The 20,655-nt window shown below is 36.7% G+C and overlaps 1 protein-coding gene across 1 annotated transcript; it reads left to right on the top strand.

Annotated features, from left to right (window-relative positions):
• Positions 1 to 16,433: 16,433 nt before the first annotated feature.
• Positions 16,434 to 17,749, top strand: LOC134202415 (uncharacterized). Its single transcript, XM_062677417.1, has one exon. It carries the CDS (start codon positions 16,649 to 16,651, stop codon positions 17,747 to 17,749), a length of 1,101 nt encoding a protein of 366 aa, XP_062533401.1. The 5' UTR covers positions 16,434 to 16,648.
• Positions 17,750 to 20,655: the final 2,906 nt, after the last annotated feature.

The following is a 20,655-nucleotide window of genomic DNA, read 5'->3' as shown; positions in this document are numbered from 1 at the left end:
ATAGCATTCATCCGGATCTCCAAGCATATATCATCCTTGGTGCTGATGAAATTCGCCTATTTCATTTGAACGTTGAAAAGTGAATCTATTTTTTGCCAGCCATTTTTTGCCCTTGTCGTTTTCCATGCCGTCGCAACTGCTCTGTCCCGTCAAAAATTGTACAGTTAACTCTCTCTCTAACTCGGTGTTCTGTAACTCGTTATTTTATCTTACTCGATGAAATTCAAGTTTTGGATACTGCATTACCTCCGTAAGTCGATATCTCCCTTACTCGATATTCTCATAGTCGAAGTAATTTCCCAAAGCATTATCACCTCGCTAACTCGATGTTGCGACGATGTCGTGAGAAGTACGAAGAGAGAAGTGAAAAGTGAGAAGTGAGAATTAAGGAGTGTGAAATTCGGGGAGAGAAGTGTAAAGCTAGAAGTGAAAAGTGAGAAGAAAGAAGAGAGGAGCGAGAAGTGCGAAGTGAATGGTGAGAAGCGAGAAGTGCAAAGTGAGTTGAGAGAAGTGAAAAGTGAGAAGAGTGTTGTGAGAACTGAGAAGTAAGGGGACCAAGTAGTGAGAAGTGAAAAGTGAGGTGAAAATTGGATTCTTTAACCTTATATTTACACGTTCCCATGATTCCTTCTCCTTCCTTCCTGCTTTCCTTGAGAAGTTAGAAGTGAAAATTTTGTAAAGTGAGAAGTGAAAAGTAAAAAGTGAGAAGTGCTGACTTTGAACATTTCATTTCTTACTTCTCAATTCTCGCTTTTCACTATTTATTTCGAACATCTCACTCCTCACTTCACTTAATAAGGAAATCATTTTTAACTATTCGGTCAAACAGCATTCGGCTAAACGACATTCTGTCAAATGACTCTAGACCATATTTCTACATGTTATGAAAAGTGTTTGATATTTGGGAAAAACAAAATAAATATTTTCTCTATCTCGATACCCCCTAATATCGAGCAAGTGAGAGATCACTGTATTTCGTTTTATTGTCTCAGACGATTCTTTGACCTATTTAAGAGCAACTTTTTTGAAGCCTCCAACTATTTTAAAAATCAAAAATAAAATCCATAAAAGTGCTGCACGTGTGAATCGGCCATCAAAATTAAGCCGATGTTCGTTCAAAATCGGGCGAATTTTAGGCCAATTTTTAAAAACAGAACTTTTTTGATTTTTTTTATTACATTTTAAAAATACTTGGAGGCGTCAAAAAATATGGATTCTTTAGGGGCCGTACACATATTACGTAAGCACTTTTGGCGGAGGGGGTCTGCTGTTTAATTACGATCATTTGATGAATCATTTGTATGGGAGAAATCTTACATGGGGGGAGGGGGGTCGAAAAAACCCAGAAAAATTGCTTACGTAATAAGTGTACGACCTCTTAGGAAAGTTGACTTTAAATGAAATAAAGAATCGATTGAGCGAATAAAAATTGTTGACAAGAAAGATCAATTGATCAGTGCCTTCTGTTAACTGAGAGATTCTTCTATGTCGATTGAGATATGGGGCATTCGAATGACTGGTGGTCGGAAAAATGGGAAATTGCAGAGACAGCAAAATTCAATATTGACGTAGGCTGAATAAGCCAATTGTGTGGAATGTCACTCCATGATATTAAAAGCCAATCGAATTTAAGCGTTTACTGCTAAGTATCGAATGCCGCTATCTAGGCTTTTCAAATGAGATAATATCTGCATTCTTGAGATCTACGTAGGCTAAGCTTACAATCGAGTCAAAATGCTCAATTCACTTTGACGTTTAACGGCACTGCCTCGTATTGTTTGAACGGAAAACACTGCATTTAAAACATGGCGACATGGTGGAAAATGGTGAAAGCGTTAGACGCCTGATTCACGAGTTATGCCCAGTGTACAAAAATGCAGACATCGGCTGGCATATAAAATACAGCAGATTACAATGGGCTGGACATGGAGTGGACATGGAAAAGAAACCAGCAAAAGTGCTGTTTAGCAGAGAACCTGGAAGAGGACGTCGGCACAACACTGCAAACGCTGGTTGTGTGCGATCAATGAAGAGTTCGGTCGGTGTGAAGCACGCTAAAAATGAACTATCAAAAATTGAGTTGAATCCGACTCATTTTTATTAAAAACGCGACAACTCAAAATTTGAGTAAAGGATACATGTACTTCAATAAAATTATGATTTCGTGAAAGTTAAGCATGGACTTCCATCATTTTTTGATACGACAGATGGGAAACACGTGCATTTTATCACAAACAGTTTCTTAGTTTCAGTGCAATCATCATTTTATAGAAGTAGTATCTTTTACACCAAATTTGGAGTTGTCCCGATTTTAATGAAAATGAGTCGGATTCGACTCAATTTTGAGAAGTTCATTTTTAGCGTGAGGGAGAATGTCATTTATATATGTAGCTTTATTTATTTATTTTTTATTATAAACCAACAGGCTTGTTACTGCCCAAAGATGTTGTGGGTGGGGAAAAATACAACAGTAAAAAAAACGTTGGTTGATCAGGCGACAGCGGCTCTCGTAACTTGGTAACCGGAAAGAGTCAATCCAGGGCAGCCTCCGAAGAGCGAATCGAAGGAAATGACGCTGGACGGATTCCAGTTGTTCCACACCGTTGATGTGTTAGTGAGGGTTCCAAACGACTGAGCAGTACTCAAGAGTAGGGCGCACCAAACAGCAATCTAACGATCTCAAGCAATATATATCGGAGAATGTTTTCCCGATTCGAAACACAACTGCCGCGCTCTTGAAGCCTTATCAACGACATATGCGATATGCTGTTTGGAGTTTGTAAGTCAGTTTTGAATCCAGGATTACCCCGAGATCCTTCACGTGATTCACACACAGGATCGTCGCTCCTCGCAATTCATAGTCGAACATGATCGGCTCTTTCTGTTGAGAAAAAGAAATAGCGGAATCCTTATGCAAATGCTATGCAAATTTCAATTTAAGAATTTCTACTGGACTTCACATGTTAAACTGATCCGCTTAGCGAAAAAACATGCATTCGACTTGGAAATGTGAATATTGAAGAATTTCATGTTTTTATACCAGATAAAAATCCCAGATTAATCCACCTAGCGGTGATGAAACCTTTCTCTTGTGTTATAAAATAGTATTTTGTCCATAACTTTTGAGCCCATGGTCCGACTTGGTCAATTTTCAATAGGATGGGACAAGATTCTACAATAGGGTAAGATTCTGCAACGAATAAAACTTGTTCCGAGCAAATCGGCTAAGGGTAAGTGCCTAAAAATTGAGAAAAAATTATTTTCTTATAAAAAATGTATTTTAGCCATAACTCCGAATCCCATACTCCGATTCAGCCAAGATTCCGCGTCGAATGCAACATGTTGCGAGCAAATCGGTTACGGATAAGTGCCTAAAAATAAGTTAGATTAGTTTAGGCACACACATTCACACACACATACAATACACACACAGGCATCACTTCAATTCGTCGAGCTGAGTCGATCGGTATATAACACTATGGGTCTCCGGGCCTCCTATAAAAATTTTGGTTTTGGAGCGAACATATAGCCTTTACGTATACTTTGCATACGAGAAAGGCAATAATGGAAAATCTCACAATAAGGAGTTTTTGTCACATACATTTGAAGGAGGGATGTCAACGAAGAGTACTCTCTTTTGAGACATGAGCCCGACTATTATTTTAAGATATGGTTCTTACAAATCCTCGATTTGTTAGAAAAGAAGATTGTACTGAGGTAATTGTATTTCAAAAATAACATCAAACACAACATTTCAGAAAATCCAAATCAATTACATTCCGGTAGAAGAATTTTGCTTTGCCTTTTTTTTTCTTTTAACCTAGAATATCATTTAGCGTTAGTCATCATTGCAATTATACAACATATTTATTCAACAACCTTCAGCGTGGTCTTGCTTTGCAGCCGCGCATCTTACCACACCGCTAAGGAAGGTCCCTTGACGATGGTACCAACATCGAAATAGATGCACGGATAAAGAAGATTAGGGGTCCAGAGGTGAGCCAGCCTAGGGCTGCAAGCCTCTTTAATAAAGAAATAAAAAAAAAAAAGATTAGGGATGGCTTTGCGAATTCTGAAACATTTGGGGAAAGGCAACTCAAAATCATAATTATAAACTCTAACATGAAATTTGCGCTAGGATATGCTAATGGGACATGGTGTGTGTCCGTGGAGAATACTCAACGGATACAGGACTTCGCAGGTACATGTGATTGTACAATTCCCCGAATTGAAAATGATGATGATGATGATGATACTACCATCTATTGTAGCAAGGCACCTGCCGATAGCACTGGCCATATCTGACAAACGGTTTGATCATGATTATACTATTGTTTGTATTTCATCAGACTCCTGTATGAAGGGCCAAAAATGGGTGGGGTGGTTCCATAAGCAGACACTCAGACACTTATGCGAATCCACGGGATGAATAGAGAATCTCCTTCCAGAAGAAAGTTCGTACATACAATATTATAATCTAGCCCTCGTTCCCCAGATTGACCCAATAGATGGGGAGAAGAGCCCGCCCTTTATCCACGAGATGTTAACAATAGGAAGTTGGCGATTCCACTCTTCCTATCCAAATCGCTTCAATCGGGTGCCCTGATGTTTTTTTTTGGTATATAATCATATAGTTTCAATATAATTTGGTAAATATATATAATGAAATTGTCTCACCAAGTTTCAATTCTATGTAATGGATGAGAAAGGACCTGTTTTCAACACCAGCTAGCTTTAGATTTATGCCTTCAGAGATAGAAAACCAATAGCTCTTCAAGAAATGTTTTGGTTTTGATCGGGGAATATGCTTCATTCGGGTTCTAAGATCGAGAAATTGATATCTTGATTTCTGAAAAGATGCAATAAAAAGACGGATGGCAGTATCATACATAATAACATAATTGTTTTGATTAATATGAATATGTCAAGACAAAATTTTCAAAACGACTTATCTGCTTTTGTAAACAAAGATTCAAACGACGATTTGACGAATCTGAGAGCTCTCCCACACAAACCAACACCATCAACAGGTAGCAGAAACCTTCACCTACCAATTGGTGGTGTTGATTTGCGTGGGAGAGCTATCAGATTCGTCAAATCGTCGTTTGAATCTTTGTTTACAAAAGCAGATAAGTCGTTTTGAAAATTTTGTCTTGATGTATTCTACTTTTTTGCCTTTCTCGCCTTTTTTTTTCAACCTTTGTTAGATTCAAAAATCTGAGCGAAAAAAAAGTAATAATAAGCTTTTTATTATATAGCGTACGTATAATAAACGTTGCAGAACGTAATTAAGGAAGACAGAAACGGAGATGATGTATGCTATTTGGAATTACTATTTGTACGTGTCTCAAAACGCATCAAAGCTTTTGTATCTGTTAGGAGTGACCAATAAAGACAAAATTAAACCATAAAATATTCTTCCACCAATAATAGTATGTATAGGACAAGAAATATGAAAAATTATACTTGTGGAAGCTCTGCACATAGTAGCAAAGTGTTTTATTGATTCATGTAAATATTCCTGATGTTCTGCTCACGTTGGCTCCAGCAGCTGTCAGAAAGGACATGTCCAAAAATATATTGGAATCTGAATTCAAATTGTAAATCACTTTCCAGCTATCAAAACATAATCCATAAACCAACAGATATTTAATTATTTATCACATAGCCGATGAAAAATTTGTAATGTAGTATTCAAGCGAAAACATCTAACTATTGATTGATTATATATGTACACATAGTTGAGTGTTGTATTACGTTGGGAGCGTCCCGGGTAGAAGAAAACAGCAAAATAATATCAAATTTTACTATTAATATATGAATAACTGAATAGCAAAATATGATATTAGTTTGTTTGATATAGTTGCTAAAATAGCAAAAATAATAACAGACATTGCTCTAGCAAATAACTAATAAGTAACACATTTTGCTATTATAATAACAAACCAATAGCAAAATATTCTAAGAAAAGAAAATATCAAAATCAGTTATTATTGATGTTGAAAAAGCAAATGATAAATGAATAACAAACTTTGCTATGATTGCAAAATGTGTTCTTCATTTGTTGTTCTGCTCTTTTTTACAATAATAAATGAATGACAAATTTTACTATTATAACAAAATTTGTTGTTGGGATACTATTTATGTTATTTATGAATAACATAAGAATAACAAAATCTGATATCACAGCAAAATTTGCTATTGTTATGTTATTTGTTTGTTATTCACATCTACCCGGCCCGGGTAGAAGAAAACAGCAAAATAATATCAAAATTTACTATTAATATATGAATAACTGAATAGCAAAATCTGCTATTAGCACTATTAGTTTGTTTGATATAGTTGCTAAAATAGCAAAAATAATAACAGACATTGCTCTAGCAAATAACTCATAAATAACTCATTTTGCTATTATAATAACAAAACAATAGCAAAATATTTTAAGAAAAGAAATTATCAAAATCAGTTATTATTGGTATGTTGAAAATGCAAATGATAAATGAATAACAAACTTTGCTATGATTGCAAAATGTGTTCTTCATTTGTTGTTCTGCTCCTTCTTACAATAACATATAAATAACTTATTTTACTATTATAATAAAATTTGTTGTTGGAATGTTATTTTATGTTATTTATGATTAAGATAAGAATAACTAAATCTGATATCATAGCAAAATTTGTTATTATTATGTTATTTGTTTGTTATTCACCTCTACCCGGGGGGCTACCACTACCATGCTGATGCACTTAACCTGCTTGTAGGGTTTCTTACCCCATTCCCGTAACGTAACGTAGCGTAACATGCATGCGACTGCATTATTTAATTGATATTTATTACAGGAAGCAACTTTTCCTAAATTTCTTGTGCCGTGCAATACTGCAATGGGGTTCATTTCTGCTTAAAAATAGCTTTTCTTGGTAAACATCGTTTGAAAAAGCTTTTATTTAATTTAAATTAACGAGGTCCAGCACTAATTTCAGTCATATCGATTTAATTTCCGTCCCATTTCCAAACCGGTTCCCGGCCTAAGCAAAATTTCGCTCAATCTCTCAACACCTTACTCTCATTCTCTCTCGGGACGGTAGAAAATGCGACGTAAACAAAAATAAGCACGTTCAACGCCGACATGATGCCAGATTGTATTATTTATAATAATTTTCATTTGGTTGAAAAGATATATTCACTCATCCAAATTACTTTCAAACGCTAAAAAACTATATTTTTGTCACTTTTTGAAATCGAAAGAATTACAAATGACATGATACGGTCAACTAATTAGATAGTTTTCCTATGAACGTTGAAGGATTTTGTTCATACTAAAAAAGACTCCTGGCCTTCTGGCAGCACGGTGCGGCTAGAAGTTCTTAGGCCGAGGTGAATTTTTGTTCGGTTTGAGGATACATTTTTAAATGTATTCTAATATGTTTATATTAGTTCTAGTGAAACAAACAAATAGAAAAGATTAAAGTGCGTGAGTTTAGAATTATTGTGTGGTGATAAACAGCTTCCAGCAATGATTGTATCGAGAACTGTGACGATTTTCAGGTAGGTGTTTACATGAAAATACCGTTTTGTAATAGTGGAAAGTTTCACTCCGGCTCAGTGGAGTAGCAACGGAGAGTGATTTTTCGGAATGCACATTTTTATTTTCTATAATTGGACCAATTAGGAGTGAAATAAATGGTTGAAAAATATTGAGTATTGTGCTATATAAATGGGAGACTTTTTTAATATTGTCAACCATAAACCTACGGCTTCCACAAAGTGTAAATCCTTAGTTTTCTGTGCAGTGAGCCGGGAATCGGGTCCATAGGCCCAAGTAGTGATTTACCCTAGTTGTACTATCTTTTCATGTTTCAAAATCTTTCAAATTTTTCAAATATGCTTCAATAAATGTGTTTAAGCTTTTTTCTAAAACTAAATCCGCTCTAAATCGATATACCTAATAGTGTAAAAATTAATAAAAACCCTTTGATTTTCACCGTCTTTTGAACCCACTTGTAAAGATTTCCATTCAATCAAAGAAGGTTTACTAACAACCATGTGTTCACCATTTATTTTCATGCTCTTTCATGTGCCATTGTACGGTTTGACTCTAGAGCTTTTTGAATTTAAATGCTTTAGAAAGATAGAGGTAGGAAAGTCGTAGAAACTAGGAGATCATTATGAGATGTTGCTAGATTAGTAAATTTCATGTCTGCGCATTGTAATGATTCAGTACTTCAATTTAGGGTTAGGTTAAAACATCACAAAAGCATAAGGGGGCGTTTTTGATCATTCCCAGCACCGAGCAGTTAAAAAAAAAAAAATTCGAAAAATACCTAGGGGAAAAGACGGCTTTGGCAGGTTTTGCTCTATTATTGTCAGGGGGGTTTTTGTCGACCAAATTTTATGAAATTTGGCAACAATATTCTTTGATATGCAAAGAATGTTTAGGCCAAATTTGAGCATAATCAGTCAGAAAAAAAAAACCCGACAACAACAGAACAAAACCCGCCAAAGCCGTCATTCCCCCTATTACATGAATCGAAAAGAAATAATGAAAATGTTCATACAACCTGTATGCATGCACATATTTCAACTCGATCGCGTCAGTAGTGCTTCATTCGATCCGAATTCCCCGAATTGAAAATGACCCACAAATTAACATTTCTTCGAAAATACCATTTAGCCGAAAATGACAATACTCCGGAAAAAAAAACATTTGCTCGAAAATAATATTTTCCTGAGAATAACACTTTTCGAAAATCACATTGTTTGAAATGACTAGTCGCCAAAGAATTTCAGCGTAGCCCTGCATCTAATTAAATATCAACACTTCATAGAACGAGTTTATATCAATAAGTCACATTTATATTATAGTTTTCTTATTAATTTATCTTAGTTAATTTGAAGATAAACAAAATTCATTTTCTAATGATTTAAAATTCCACAATAGTTTAGTCCGCGGGTACGCTGCAACTCCTCAATTAGTTACCAAAATGAATAATAGCACAATGCAGAATGGTTGGTTCCACTCGAAATTGTACACCCATTGCATTATCCAAAACATGCTGCTTGTTGGCATCATCAGCCATTATTATATTGCCGGTTAGGTTCGTCACAATAATCGACATCGTATTTCATTGGTTTGCTTCTGGAGTGGCGTCTACCATGGCTCATCATTGTTATGGTTTAGTCGAAGCAAATACCCGATGAAGGAATTACGAAGGAAGACGACCACTCGAATCATTTTCCACCTGGGCGAAATGTTTTCACGTTTTTTTCTGAATTGTTAGCTATTTTTGATCCAGTCATTTTTTTTTGTTGGGCCCGGATGACAATAGCGACGAATTGCTAAAGAAAGTTGAATGTCTACCCGATGATGTAAAGCGTATATCAGGTATGGCCGTTGTTATTAGGTTGACTGTAGCTGAAATATGCCGAGCAAGAATGAAATATATTTCTGCATTGGAACTATCTTGCAACCGGCAGAAGATTCAGTGTAACAACCGAAGAAGTGAATTATTTCAGGCGGAATTTCTCATTGTGAAGGAAGACAAGTTTTTGACTCACTGAAGATATCTCCCGCACTCGAGAATGATGATTTGCATGCGTGTGCTTCTGAATTTTTGCATTGTGATTTGGTAACACGAGCTTTATTAAATTTTTAACTATGTACTTGTTATGTCGTTGAGTTTGGAAGCGAAATTAGAATGACTATCTTTTGGATTTATTTCAGTAGTTATTTCAGCAATCCAGTGGAAATCAAATGAATAATAAAACATAATTCAGTTTAGAGATCTTTGCCCTGATGTCTACGTGGGTTCGATTTGTGAACAGTACCATATGTTGCATATATAAATAGGCCGGTAATAGGTGAATTAATGCTTGGATTAATTGGATTTTATAACTCAAAATTTTAAATCCAAATTTTACCATTAAGAAAGCTTATTTCTTTTAAACTAAACTCAGTCCAATGAAACATGTTTTTCCAATTTACACTTTTCCGTGGCTATCAACCGCCACACGCTCGATAATCTCAAGTGTAATATCATCTGATGACATATTTTAAAAAGCAATCTAAGCCTACATTAGAAGGGTGGACCTTCCATTCGGTAGTTCATCCCGGGCAAGGACGAACAGGCCATTCATGTATCCGAACAGCATCATAAAGAAGGGTGTCCCCTTGTCAAGGGTCAAGGCACGCACCGACGACGGACGGCGCAGCAGGGATGGGATGGACACGACGGCAAGATGGTCATAAAGGGGGACAGCATCACACCAGAGTGTGGATATAATTTCAAAAAACCCGAGACCGCACGGGATAACATGATAGCGAACTCTCTGCTTCTGCTGCTGGTCCCTTCCCGGAGTACGTGCTGGATGATGTTTTAAATTTGATACCCTCTATCTCGCCCCGGCTTGCGATATTGGGACGACACACACGAGAAAAGGGTTCAGCGGAACAAAATGTCCACAACCCATATCATTTTCCCGTCGTAATGGAAATGTGCTATACCCAAAGCTGCACTCAATATGGTTCTTGTTAGATGACCTTTCGTTATTTTTGTTGATTGGATTTTTAAAATTTGTTTCTTTAATGGTGATGTTATCCAGAATTTGGAAGTAAATGCAACTGTTTACAACACTATTGACGTTGAATGTAAATCTCTCTGGAAACTTTTCACTACCTTACCATATTTCGCTTACTCCATTTCAGCAGAACAGATACACGAGTTCCATGTGTTCTTTTTTCACAGTTGAGCAATTTTATTTTCATTCGAAAGTCGGCTTATTATTGTGTGTTTGAAATTGTTTGAACATTTTTACATGTATTATTTATAATCCAAATTTGCATTATTGGTTTGCTATTTTGATGTTCCAATATTTTGAAATATCGATATTTGATTCGATACGCAAGTTCAATCAATGAATCGTTATCTCCATTTAATTCAACATTTAGGAGATTTTTTGTTATATTATTACTAGCCTTTTTATACATAGTTTCAAACTACTTTTCTAGTTGAATCCAAAAATTAATGGCGGAGTTTAATTATGACCGATGGTGTACACTTTAAGCGTGATAACAATTTCAATTTTTCCTCCCGCATGCACTATCGTTATACGCATAACTGTCTCATGTATCTAGCAATCCCATCAAACATGGGTATAATATGCGCATGATGGGAGTGTACGTACAATCTATAAAAAAAAACTAAATAATTCACCACCTTTCTTGTTCGTTCAAAAGGGTGGAGCAAATAAGAACAGTATACAATAACATTGATAGGTGAATGGGTCTTATTTTCATGTTTGTTTATACTGCGTTATGGAAACATCGGAACATCGTGCCACTCAGGTGCACCAATTGCAGTCAGACAACGTGGACGACCCAAACTGCTAGATCAGCAGTTTGTACATTATAAATAACCCGCGAACGCGTGGCGCGTTCTCTTTCCTTTGGCAGCTTTGGACAATCACCGGTGGTGCTGTATTGTGTTAGTATTATTAATAAAAGTGTTTTAGAGTTACTAAGTCTTTTTAAAAAGTGAATCCGTATCACGAATCCCATAAGTGGTGTCAGAAGTGGGATCGTGAGGTGTTTAAAAGTGGTAAAAATCCGTCGCACGCGAACCTGCAACAACGTGATCATCAAACCCCTCGGATGTGGATATCATTTACGTGAGTAACTCATTTTATTATCTTTTATAAAATAATTCACTAAAACAATGCCAGAGACCAGGCAGTCAGAGATTGAGGCGCTGAAGGCTGAAATTGAGCAGCTTAAGGAATTGATGACATCGGGGAACAGTAGTAAATTTACTATCCCTGATCCCATCAAGAACCTATCGGAGTTTTCCGGTAGTAAGAAAGAACTTTCAAGCTGGCTACGGAAGTAGACGAGCTATATGAAATGTTCAAGATAAAGGGGGCCAACGGCCAGCCCGATTCACTAAGCTCTATGTATATTAGAGCGATCAAAAATAAAATAAGAGGAGACGCTCGCGCGATTGTATGCGCAAATGGCGATCCTGATACCATTGTTGGTATCAAACAGATCCTGTTAGAACAATACGGTGATCGAGTTGACTTTGCGACAAATGTGTCGACACTGTTTAACATTAAGAAAAGTGATAAAAGTCACCTGAAACTCTTTAACGAATGCAAGGAGATTAACACAAGACTTAAATCTAACTTGAATTCCAATCCCATCACAGGAAAGGAAATCATAGATATACTAACCGTTACTCGATATCTTGACAATATCGGAGAACCTTTATCCGCTATCATTAGATTATCCAAGCCTAAAACCTTAGAAGATGCATACGAGTCAGTGTGTATAAACCAGAACGCGGAAATTAGATCTAGACCCGCGAAATCTCAATTCAACAAATTTCCTAACAAAAGCAACGGCCCCTCGAGTAGCTCCCCTAAGCAGCATACAAATTCAAAACCCCCATATAGGAATCCGATGCAAAAACAACAATTTAAATCAGAGTTCCACGCGAACGAAGTAGACGTAGATAACGATGACGACGACGATGACGATGAGGATGACAATGTGCAAGGTAGAACGATGCAACCCAACGAGTCAAATTTTCACTTAGAGGAAGACGATCTCCAAACAACGTAAACAATTTTATACCGTTTATTCGCTACAAGTCTGATAAAGAGATATTGAATTTCTTGATAGACACTGGAGCGAATAAATCGTACATTAATCCGGAGCATGTGTTAAAGTGCCAGGAAACCAATCGACCCGGAATAGTGACTAATCAAAATGGTACATTTCTCGGGTACTTATTCAAAAGGACGTATGTGATTTTGTAAACAAAGATTCAAACGTCGTTTTGTCCCATCTGATGGCACTCCCACGCAAACCAACACCACCAACAGGTAGCCGAAGGCTTCCCCTACCTGTCTGTGGTGATGGTTTGCGTGGGAGTACCATCAGATTGGACAAATCGACGTTTGAATCTTTGTTTACAAAATCACATACGTCCTTTTGAATAAGTACCCGAGATTTGTTATTGACAAAGTATTGCATGTCAATATGTTTCCTAGAAGCTTTGATAAAACTCTACCGTACCACGTATTCAAATTCCATAACTTTTTCGACGGTCTTATCGGATATGAAAATTTGGCTACTATGAATGCCAAAATCGATACCGGTAGCCATGAACTTTCGATTGGAAATATAAAATATCCTTTAGATAAATACTATCCAAGTTCCATGAACTTTCAGGAACAAACGGAAACCCTCATAGAGATACCGACTACTGCAGACGGGGCATTTCTCATTGAGGAAGAAATTAATTTGACGACAGGTGTCACATTACGACCTGGCCTTTATGCGGCTAGAAATAATCGTGCCACTGTACACTTCTTTACTACTAGGCAAGCCAAACTGGAGAGATTAAAACCTTTTGAGAATGAACTTTTCTTTCTCAACCAGCATGAAACTGTTCCGCAGCTTAACTTCCCTGCAGAACATTTGAATAAAGAAGAGGTTAAATTATTAGCCAAAACTCTTCGGCCCTTCAAGAGTGTTTTCTTCCATGATGGACAGAAATTGGATTTCACCCATCAAGTAAAGCACAAAATAGAAACCGGTAAAAGTAACCGCATTCACCAACGAACTTACAAGTACCCATACCATCTACGGGAAAAGGTAAGTGAACAAACATCAGTAAGTGAACATCAAAAAAATGTTAGATACAGGAATCATAGAAGAATCTTCTTCTTCAAGGACTTCCCCGATCTGGGTGGTCCCAAAGAGAACGGATAATTCGTTTATAAAGAAATATCGCGTGGTTGTAGATAATAGGAAACTGAATAAAGTGACGCCAGCAGATAGATATCCTATACCCGAGATCAGCGAGATTTTGGATCGCCTCGGAAAAGCACAATACTTTTCTTTACTCGATTTAGCCAGTGGTTTTCACCAGGTAGAGGTGGAGCCGAACGATATTCCAAAGACGGCATTCAATGTCGACAATGGAAAATACGAGTTTTTGAGAATGCCGTTTGAGTTGAAGAATGCGCTCGCGACATTCCAACGTTTAATGGATGCTGTTCTACGAAAACATCTGGGGATAAGATGTTTCGTCTATATGGACGACATCATTATCTTTTCAACTTCTTTAGATGAGCATATGAAGGACATTCAGAAAATCTTACAAACCCTTAAAGATGCTAACCTTAAGGTACAATGCGATAAGTCTGAATTTCTTCGTAAGGAAGTAGAATTCCTTGGACACGTCGTCCCTACAGACGGGGTGAAACCGAACCTAAAAAAATTGAGGCAATTAAAAATTGGCCTTTACCGAAACTAAAGTCGTTTCTCGGAACAATCTCCTACTACAGAAGATTTGTACCAGGATTTGCAAAATTGCAAAACCAATGACTAGCCAACTTCGTGGCAAGAATAAATCAATTACTACCAATCCTGAATATGAATCTGCCTTCGCCAAGTTAAAGGATATCATGAGTACAACACTACTCTTGAGTTATCCAGACTTTAATGAACCGTTCATACTAACTACCGACGCATCAAACTATGCTATCGGCGCAGTACTGACGCAAATGGTAGATGGACACGAAAGACCAATTGCGTACCTTTCGCGAACACTGACAAAAGCAGAGGAAAAGTATTCCGCAACTGCGAAAGAACTTTTAGCTATCTATTTCGCTGCGAAGAAATTTCGATTATATTTGTATGGTAGAAGTTTTACTATTTACACGGACCATGAGCCATTGACGAAGGAAATTAAATTAACAGATGCAACAGGACGAGTAACTCGTCAACGGTTATATCTGGAGCAATTCGATTTCCAATTGGTTTACAAGAAAGGAAAACAAAACGTGGTAGCCGATGGATTATCTCGAATACCTCGCGTGGATGAATCTGAAATAAATTTACAAACCATTTTAGAAAACGAAGTACATGAAAACGATCCTATATACGGGCCGGAAATCATAAATAAATTTAGAAATCAGCTCATCATTAATATACCAATAATAGAAGAAAGTCCCCTCACATTTATTATTTTATCTTTTCAGGTTATAGTAGACACGTATTCCACCAGGAGGAATATACCGAAGAACAACTATTGAATATTCTTAAAGCTCATTTATCTCCAAAAATAACAAATGGAATCTTTGCCCCACCTAATATTGCAAAATTGTGCTCTAAAATTCTAGATAAACATTTCAAGGGAATGCGAGTTCAATTCTGCAATCTTAAACTACCAGATCTAATTTCTAAAAAAGACCAAGACGAATTTGTTCGTAAGAGTCACAACTTTAATCATAGAAGTTGGAAACTCACATATGAAGAGATTCGTCAATCAGTCTACTTCCCAAACATGTCTTCAATTGTTAGGACCTTTGTAAAAAATTGCTAGGATTGTAAATACGCTAAATATGAGCGTCATCCCTTTAAAATTCCAATCACACGTAGAATCTATGAAAGACCTTTAGAAAGTCTATTCATGGACGTCTACGTGAAAGAAAACGAAAAGTTTCTAACAATTATAGACTCCTTTTCTAAATTTGCGCAAATTTACAAAATCCTTCACGAAACTTCAGAAGAAATCATCGAAACGCTCATCAAGCAATTCAAAATTTTTGGCCTACCGAAACAATTAACTTGCGATCAAGCCACTTATTTCCGCAGTCAAAATTTTAAGGAATTTCTAGAAACCCATGGTGTTGCCGTTCACTACGCTAGTAGTAGCAACAGTAATGGCACCATCGAGAGGTTCCATAATACACTTTTAGAAATGTATATGGCCAACCGCAGGAAATTCGACCAACTTTCACTTTACCAAGGACTGTCCATGACGACTGCCCTTTACAACGACACTAAACATGCCACGACGAATTTAGCACCGAGACAGATAGTATTTGGAAACTCGACGTCATTAGACTTACAGGACATTAACTTAACAAAACAACGCACTATTATGACAGCAAGAGACAATATTGTATTTGAGGCTAACAAACATAATTCCAAATTTAAAATACAGGACAAAGACTATGAGGATATTGAAGACGATACGGTTTTAGTTAAGACGAAGGGAAAAGCCTCTCCTTTTAGCAACCGATATAGACTAGTAGATATCAAAGAACAAAACGAAAAAACAATTACAGACGCAACAGGAATCAAAATTCATAAAAAAGATACAAAGAAGTAACAAACTGACTAAAACTTGCTTTCCGACTTCCTTACAGATTATGGCTCGGTATACTGACGCAGACGACTCTAACGGATTTGCGACTACACGATGTAAAACAAAATCCAATCATAATGATTCCCTTAGGAGAAGCTAGGATCAGTAACAGCTTTTTCAGAATAATGCATCCGATAAACCTTACCACCATTGAATCGACAATAGATGTGTACAATAATGTAGCCCAAACCGGAAAGCTTAATCAGAACTTTTCGAGATATCTATCAGGAGAAAAATAGGCAGATTTAATCTGTCGTTCAATAGAATTAGACCACAGCGAATCAAACGATGGGAATCATTAGGTAGAGCGTGGAAATACATTTCTGGAAGTCCAGACGCCGACGATCTTAAAGTCATAAACTCTTCTCTTAACTCCTTGGTAGATGAAAATAATAAACAAATTCAGATAAATCACTTGTTTGAGAAACGTATGAGAAACTTGACAAAAACTTTCAATTCACTGTTAGATAACGAGCAGAATTTGGAAAAAGTAACATTCGATAGTTTAGACTCTTTGAATTTCATATTTGAGATTGATGAATTATTATACTATTTAGAGATAATTGAAGAATCTATAACACTAGCCGGACGAAGCATCCCAAGCAGCCGCATCATCCACCCTGAAGAACTTTCGGTTATTCGCCATACCCTCAACGATAACGGTTTTCGATTGAACTCGGTCGACGATATGTTGAACATTGCTAGCGCGTACGCAGTATATAACAACGAGATGTTCATGTATATACTCAAAATACCAAAACTCAAGGATGTGCAATACAAAATTGGTTTGATTGAACCCGTAATTGCCAATAATTTACGAATTCATCTCACGGCACAATTTTATATTGAAGGGCAGAACGTATTTATGTCAAAAAACCCGTGTCCAAAGATGAAAGATCTCTCTATATGTTCCTCCAGCAACTTGGAACCGCCTACGGAGTGCATTATACAATTAGTTTCAGGACAACACACAGCCAAATGTCCTATGGAACGAATTTACGAAGCTAAAACTATTCGTAAAATCACAGAAGGCAACATCATGGTTACAGGATCCAACATTATACTTTCATCAAATTGTTCATCCGAACGATTACTCAATGGGTCATTCCTCATACAATACTCCAATTGTACTGTGAAGCTGGACGACGAGGAGTATGCTAACTCCTACTTGGAAATTCAACCATTCATCCCTACCACAGGAATTAAGGTCAGTCCAACTATACTGATAAACAATATCCCGTTACAGCATCTGCAAGAGATGCATTTAGAACACAGAAACCAGATAGATCATCTCAACTTAACTACGAACAATCTGCATTGGAAACTACATATGTTTGGATGGTTAACCTCATTATCAACAACAGTTATAATCATATGTATCCTGGGCCTGATCATAGCCATCATCTTTAAAATATTTAGTTGGAGAAAACATCTCACACTTAACACAAAAGAAGATATTCATATCAATTTCAGCCTAGCAACTGATGGATGTCCCGAGTCAAGAGATATACCACTTATCCCACAACAATAGAAGAAAGCCGAGGACGGCTTTCAAACTAAAAGGTGAGGCGTTATGGAAACATCGGAACATCGTGCCACTCAGGTGCACCAATTGCAGTCAGACAACGTGGACGACCCAAACTGCTAGATCAGCAGTTTGTCCATTATAATAACCCGCGAACGCGTGGCGCGTTCTCTTTCCTTTGGCAGCTTTGGACAATCACCGGTGGTGCTGTATTGTGTTAGTATTATTAATAAAAGTGTTTTAGAGTTACTAAGTCTTTTTTAAAAAGTGAATCCGTATCACGAATCCCATAAGTCTGATTGTCATTGGCGAAACCAGCTTCGATTCCTAGGCGGCGCTATAGCCTCTTCATTTATCATCCTACGCTCACTTATACAGCCGAAGGCAAGTTTCTGCCTGCCTGTCTTGAAAAAATGATCTTGTAAAGGACCTTTACCCTAACAGCAACAACATCTGGTTTTTGTGAGATAATTTTCTTTGGCTGCTGCCACATACCCGGCATAGGTCCAAAAACTAAAAATGGAAACATTATTTTTTCGAATCGAAATTAATTTATTGGCTTTTTTCGGTGATAAGTATACTACTCAACTTTATCTCACTATTGTTAAGCGAGTATTGTATTGTCAAATATAGTTAACGGGCTCACATTTTGGTATACACAGTAGAGCATGATAAAATTATATAGTTTTCGTGTTAATATGCACGATACAATAATTATAGTGAACACATTTACAGATTTATTATATAATGAAATTATAATCGAATTCCCATCAGCCGAGTTTGTAGGGTTCATTTATTTTATCTTCGCTGTAATAAAGAAGCATGGTTTTGTATGACATGATACAAAAAAAATCCTGAGAAGAGGGCAAATATGTGGCAGTGAAACTGCACTAACCGTTTACTATATAAAACTTATTTTCAATTACTTCGAAGCCATCGAAGTAGGCCGAATACGAACCACAACTGAGAGTCACATCGTCAAATCAATCGGGTGTCCGAAGTGCAAGTGGCTCCCGCTTGCCTACAGTCAGAATAAAATCCACAAACAGCTCGGCCATAAGGACTGGAAGAGGGGTCAAAGATTATTTAAACGAAATCAGACAAGCGGCTGCTTATATTAAAAAAAAACCCAGATTAATCCACCTAGCGGTGATGATGCCTTTCTCGCTCGTTCAAAATGGTTGATAAACATATATGAAAAGTCTAAAATAACAATTGTGAATAAGAATTATTTTTCACATTTGTTTATACCAGATGAACCGGCCTAGGGTCGAAAATCTCGTAAATAAAGATAGATAAATAAAGATAGATAGAATTGAAAATTCACATTTGTTTATACACATTGTAATAATTGCTGCCGGATGCAATTTGTTACAAGCAAATCGGATGAGGTTAAGTGCCCGGAAAATGTGATGAGGTTGTGCAATTGCACAAATCAAGTTTCAGACATAGTATAAAAAATTGTATTTTGGCCATAACTTTTGAGCCCATTCCCCAGTTCGGCCTGATTTTTAATGTGAAACAATGGGACAGGATTCCCCGTTTAAATAATCGGTTCAGGATAAGATTTCGAAAAATGAGTTAGATTTTTTTTGCACACACACGCACACACATGCACATACACACATTCCTTCTGAAAGTTCGTATCGTTTGCATTGAATGGTGAGTGGTGAGAAAAAACAAAATGTTTCCAGTTGTCAAACTTTCGAGTGCTTTCCGTTTTGAAGCCAGAATCCAGCTGAAATTGTTGTTTTGAATAATATGATTCTTCATATAGATAAAAATTCAGTTGACCATCCCCGTCAAAAATTGTATTTCGTTTCATTGTTTCAGTCGATTCTTTGGCTTATTTAAGGTCAACTTTCCCAAAGAAAATATGGGTTCTTTGAAGCCTCTAACTATTAAGTCGAAAACAAAAACCCGAAAACGTGTGCACTTGTGAACCGGCCTGAAAAAAATCACTCGATGTTCGTTCAAAATCGGGCCAATCTTAAAAAACAGCACTTTTTCGATTTTTGTTTTAAATTTAAAAAATACTTGAGCGAATAAAAATTTTTGACGGGAAAGGTCAATTTTTGCTGATGAGTAGTTCCGTTTTTGTCATTATCATTCAAACACTTTTCAACAAGATTTATGAATTTGATCTGATTTAAAAAAAAAATCTGATCAGAATTCTACTGGGGTTGCTTTTCTTTATATGGAAAGCAATTCGCAGTAATTATGAATGTATGGTTAAAATTGATTATTTTGATTTCTAAAGTGATCCAAAACTATTTATCAGATCACTCTACAGGTAAACTATCCAAGTTCAAAATCTGATAGATTACGCGTGACAGAGCTAGTGTTACCAAAATCAGCATTTTTGAGCTCATATTGTGCAATAATTTATATCGTAATGATTACATACCTGATATACTATCAGAAAATCGAAAATCGTTGCTTGCCTTCGTGTAATTTGTTATGGATTGTGGCAAGGAAAAAATATTTTAGTTACTAGATAAAGATTGTCGCTTCGGTTCCCTTTGTTCTGCTGTCCGGAACATGTTGGGTACCAAGCTGTCAAATCGTATGGATTTTCCTTCTTTGACATTTAGCTCCCCTATCCTCGCCAGCAAAAGATGTTCCGGACAGCGACGACAGCGACAATCTTTATCTAGTAACTAAAATATCTTTTGGCAAGGATGTTTTCGATCATTAGTATTGTGCCATGCAACAAAATTACAACTTTCGTGATCATTTTCCAAGGCTCTCAAAGATGTGAACAATTTCTCCGCGAATAAGGTTGATATAGCCATTTAAATGCGAGTGTTCGGAATATGAGTCATTTTCGGGACTTGAGTTCAAACGGTTTATATTTTTCAACGTCCGATTAAATGCCACCGAACCAAAGCACAGCACCCGGTGCGTTACCG

This window comes from Armigeres subalbatus, unplaced genomic scaffold (genome assembly GCF_024139115.2).
Source record: "Armigeres subalbatus isolate Guangzhou_Male unplaced genomic scaffold, GZ_Asu_2 Contig1208, whole genome shotgun sequence".
Taxonomy (NCBI): domain Eukaryota; kingdom Metazoa; phylum Arthropoda; class Insecta; order Diptera; family Culicidae; genus Armigeres; species Armigeres subalbatus.
The sequence above is the reverse complement of the archived record's forward strand: the minus strand, read 5'-3'. Positions and strand labels throughout refer to the sequence as shown.

Excerpts from the sequence above, each read along its gene's own strand:
- LOC134202415 (XM_062677417.1), top strand. The coding sequence starts at position 16,649 with ATGAGAAACTTGACAAAAACTTTCAATTCACTGTTAGATAACGAGCAG.